The sequence below is a fragment of the Nymphaea colorata genome, chromosome 2 (genome assembly GCF_008831285.2).
Source record: "Nymphaea colorata isolate Beijing-Zhang1983 chromosome 2, ASM883128v2, whole genome shotgun sequence".
NCBI lineage: Eukaryota > Viridiplantae > Streptophyta > Magnoliopsida > Nymphaeales > Nymphaeaceae > Nymphaea > Nymphaea colorata.
In genome coordinates this window covers 27,411,939-27,416,974 of record NC_045139.1, presented here as the reverse complement: position 1 = coordinate 27,416,974, position 5,036 = coordinate 27,411,939, and the positions used below count along the sequence as shown (strand labels likewise).

Sequence of the window (5,036 nt, the reverse complement as noted above, 5' to 3'; positions counted from 1 at the left end):
AGACATTGAATTATTCAACACGTACTTATTCTTTGTCCAATAAATCGCTGCAACATTTTGTTCATATTAACATATAAGATATGATCAATATGACTTGGCCGGCAGCCCAAGGATGCTTCGTCGACGGGCGCCATGCGTGGATATAAATATCTCTTTTCCAATTTTCTTCTTCATTTTTTTCTCAGTTAAATTCTAAAAAGCCAAAGACATTCACACGAGTCAGAGAGTTGAAAATATGAGGAAAGGACAGAAGTTTGTGAAGTTGAATACAATTCAACCAACGCAGCCTATGATATCCGTTCGATCGAAAAAGCATTGAATGATTCCAAACTTATCAACAATTGTACACCAGAACAAACCCAACAAAATCAGACTACGATCTGCTCCTTAACTCAGTTGGAAATCATCACTACTTCATCATTCCAAGAGAAAGTGGCATTTATTTCATTGGAACATCAAAGTCAACGAAGAGAAGGTAAGGTGAAGCTATCATGATAACAGATGTTTCTGGATAATCCAAATTACAGGACCTTCTCTTCCAAACTAACCACACCACATCAATATAAAAGAGTTGTTAAAGCAGATTCCAACATTAAAGTTCACCCGTGAGTCTCAAGAACTGCATTATCACATGAGGGATTAAGAAAGCTGTGAACTCGGTCAGACGGATAATGGATTCCCAGGTCCAACCCGGCTGCAAACCTCCATTATTTGAAAAAACAGGATATATATCTTGTTCAATTCTGTTCGTTTTCAGACTAAGATTGGGCTGCCAGGTACCCAATCTTCGATTTATCTTAGCTTGGTACGGGACGCCCGGTCGCTTCCAGGTACCTGGTTCCGGTCGGGCTGGGCCTAGGCTGTAAAAAAGGGGCCTCAAGCTGGCTCGACAACTTCTTGGGTCAAGCCTGACTCGAGCCCAACATTAGCCATAAAAAATTATTTTTATTGTATAAATATGTATATTTTATTAGACATATATGTTTATATATATATATATATATATTAAATATTTTTATTAAAATCGATTCGGGCCAATCTGGGCCCGAGCTTAGGCGTTGATAGCCGGGCCCAGGCCAGCTGAAACTCCACTTTGAATAGGGCAGGACCAGCCCGACCCAAGCCTGACTTTGAATCAGGTTGGGACTGGCCCGATACCCAGCTTTATTTTGGACTCGATATATTCCGATGTCTTATTCGGATGAAAGAAACAAATAAAAAAGAGAAAAGAAAAAAGACTTGCAGACGGCCTCAATATTGGTGAGACCTAGTTTGAATTGGTGAATTTAAAAAAAAAAAAAAAAAAAAAGGCTTGCAGAGGCTTCAATATTGGTGAAATCTAGTTTGAATTGGTGAATTTAAAAGAAAAAAAAGGCTTCCAGAAGGGCTCAATATTGATGACGTCCAGTTTGAATTGGTGAATTTGGACTTAAAACGCGGGCCTGGATGGAACCCAGACCTCGTCCAGAACATCAGGTCATGGATTTGGATCTCTATTTTAACATCCACGTGAACTAGGAAGACTCCAACATAAAAGCAATCGCCTAAGCTCCCCTGGTTCTCGGATCTCTCGTTACGGAACACTAAATTCAATAGTTAAGGACTCAAGGACCAATCAGGTTTGGGAATAAGACAGATAGTCTTTTTCGTTTTCCCATCCGTCTCCAAAATGTCCTGGAGGCGTTTGGTAAGATGAAAACTTTTTTCCACGAACGTATGAGACACATTCACGGTTGCCGCTATCAAACGCCCCCATGAACGAGAATAGCAAAACAGAGGGAAGGAGAGGCCATGACTTAAGTCAGGACAATGTCATTTGAAAAGATAGATGGTTTCCAATTTTAAAATGAAAAGACAAAGTTTTAGCTTCTTCTTAGAAACATGTTTCATAAATAATTTAAATAAACTGTTCCAGCGTTAATAACTAATTTACCAACCATGTTTGTCAAAACGCTAAAACCAAGATATTTTATTCCTGCCATCTGAAAAAACAAGATGAACAAACGCGACCTTGAGTCGGACCGTGTTTGATTTTCGAGGAAGGGAAGCAGGGCGTCCATTCTGGAGTCCCCTTCATACTTCCACGCATCCTGTGTCTGACGAGCGCGTTGGTCTTCCAGCATTCCCATTCCACAGGACGGCCTCTTGCCTGGTTACCAAGTGGATGAGAATGAAAGAGAAAGAGATAAAAGCTGCCAACTCCCTCTTTTTGAATGAGAAACTTGGTCTACCTTTTTCTGTAGTAGGACCCAAAGCTGCCGACTGTTTTCCAAATCAATAGTTCAGTTTCCAGCAAACTCTTTAAATAACTGGCCTTAGAGGTTTTACACTACCAGCCAGCGACAAAATATCTCATCTTAATTGGTTTGTCTCAAGGGAATTTTGAGAAAAAAAAAACCATCACTCAATAACTACATTGGAATCCAGTGAATCTTGTCCCTTGATCTACTATGATGAACGGCTGAAATAAGTTGGAAACAATGTTCTCATCAGGCCGATTAAAACCACTGTAGTTCCTCATTATTCCTCATGATACATGTCTGACCTATTTTTTTTCTTTCTATCGTTTTTTAATTTAAAGCATATTTAAAATATTTGAGAAATACAGGTCAGGTCAAGACGGCAGTTTCGTCATTGTCCTACATCAACAAAGATTAATAAATAAAGAAATAGTTGCTGATTTATTTAAAACTTTAAATATCTAAAATACCAAGCAAGGAAAATGTCAAAGTCGTAGGCATCCAACGTCACCTGTCGGCTCAGACTCATCTTATAAAAGCTCGGTGCCTTGTGGTCTGATGAGAAGAACCCGGAGTGTCGTCATGGGCTGCTTCTCCTCCTGCTTCTCCCTCTCCCCGGCCACCAACTCCGGCACCTTCCGCTGCGTTCGCGTCGTCCACCTCAACGGCTTCGTTGAGGACTTCACCGGTCCCGTCGCCGTCCGGGAGGTCGCCAGCCTCGAGTCGAAGCAGTTCGTCTGTTCGCCGGCACAGTTGAGGTTGTTCGATCCGCACCCACTTGGGCAGGACGCCGTTCTCCAGCCAGGTCAGCTTTATTTCTTGTTGCCTCTCTCCGCCTTCCAGTCCGATACCTCCCCCGTGAACCTCGCCGCCATCGTGGCCCGTCTCACCGCCGCGGCCAACCAGGCCACCAGCAGCTCCGGGTCGGCACACGTCACGTGCTTCTCAAGCATATGGAACCGGAACCGGTCATGCACGAGCATCAACCAGCAAGAAACCGACTCGGTTCAGGCGCGGTTCTCGAGTCTGTGGGGCCAGACCGGTGATTATTCAAGAATCAATCAATTGCCAAGCGATTCGGCGAGTTCAGATCCGGTTCTCACTAGTATCGGCTCGAAGGCGCACACGTGGAAGCCGGTCCTTGAGACGATAGACGAGGGGTCGTTCAGGCTGCTCGAGCCGTAAGCGGTGTGAGTCGATGCCCAAAACTCTTCGCTGCATTTGGCGTGTGCATTCAATTACCGTTACGTTTGGAGGCCCCACGGATGAGTTTATGCCGAGACGAGACAAGTGGACTCGGGTTGCCTTTTGACAATTTGGTTGAGAGTGACCGCTACGACAAAAGAACCGAACCATGAATCAGCCGTACCGCCACCAGGGGATCGGCTTTTAGCCCGCGGGCTGATATTAACGTGCAACCCACAAATGGGACTCGGGGAACCCAATGGTGCTTCATTGACCTAAAATGATGGCAACTTGCAAGGGCACCCAACGAGTTGGTTTTCTGGAAAAGTCCCCAAAAATGGTGAATTGTATGACTCACAACGTGACGCCCTATTTACATAATAAAACATGTTTTTAAGAAATATTCTGCACTTTTTTTTTTTTTTTTGCTTTTATGTTAATGGGTACTTTTTCTTAGGTTTTCTTCCTAGGGATTTTCATTTATTTATTGTATATATGTTTCTTTTTTTCTTTTTTATAAATAAAGATATGAGCCCTAAGCATCATGTTTGGTCAATGTGACTCGAAAAGGGTGCCCAAAAAATGCGATATATATTCAACCACTGTCAAACTCAACAAATATGTGATGTAAGAGGCCGTCATTGTGATGTTGTTGCTAATGCCAAAAAGAAGTTGTTTCCCATAAATATGCACCAACATTAGGGTAGATTCCACAAAATGCTCTAGCTGCCAAATAATCCCTAAAGCCCCTTTGTAACTCCCTGAGAAAAAGTCATCTTGCATTTCAGGCATAAGGCAGGGAAGACCTAATATTGGGCCCCACCTAACTCAAATGGGGATAGGGGCCAAGAAGCCCCTTGCCAGCCAACACCTAACTGCTCCACCTCAAGATTGATTGTCCTGGTAAACTCCAATATATGATTGCCCACGTCTCTACCGGACGGGAAACCATCAATCGGGTGGTTAGTTATCATCAGATCAAATAACATTGAAAAATTACTCGTTGCTTTGAGTTCATGGCACCCCCACAACAATAAGTGATTACAAAGTCTTAGATAAGAGGAAATATTCAACATCAAATGGTTCGCATGCTAGGATTTACTTGGGCAGGGTCTTACGGGTTTGATGGCAATGAAGGCAAGAGGCCCAAGTAGAGGCAACATGGTTTGGTGCCACCCAGTTGCAGTGGCGGAGCCACATATACACGGTGGTGCGTGTGAGCGATTGCCCACACAAGCCTCACAAAGTTTGCTTACATATATATATATATATATATATATATATATAAGTGCTCATAAAGAATTAAATTAATGTACATCTCCACATAGCGCTCAGTTGGTGGAGCGGAAGAATCTGTGCACTTATTCATTACTTAATTGTTTCACCAACAAAGTTGCCTATTACTCAAACCAAAGGAGTTAGCGCCAGTATTGTAAAATTTGTCTCGATGTACGCCGGCATTATCGGCCCATACAGGTAAGGACAGAAAAGATAGACAAAAAAAAAAGGGGGTTCCAATTCCAAATGATCTCTTACAAATATTTGGTTGTTATAACGGCCAAATCGGCTTATATATATGCATTTATTATTATATAATGACTTGGGAAAATT

General features: G+C 42.6%; 1 protein-coding gene across 1 annotated transcript; it reads left to right on the top strand.

The window, feature by feature from the left end:
* Window positions 1-2,810: 2,810 nt before the first annotated feature.
* On the top strand, window positions 2,811-3,852 carry LOC116248581 (uncharacterized). Its single transcript, XM_031621456.2, has one exon. The coding sequence runs from the start codon at window positions 2,823-2,825 to the stop codon at window positions 3,423-3,425; it is 603 nt and encodes a 200-aa protein (XP_031477316.1). The 5' UTR covers window positions 2,811-2,822; the 3' UTR covers window positions 3,426-3,852.
* Window positions 3,853-5,036: the final 1,184 nt, after the last annotated feature.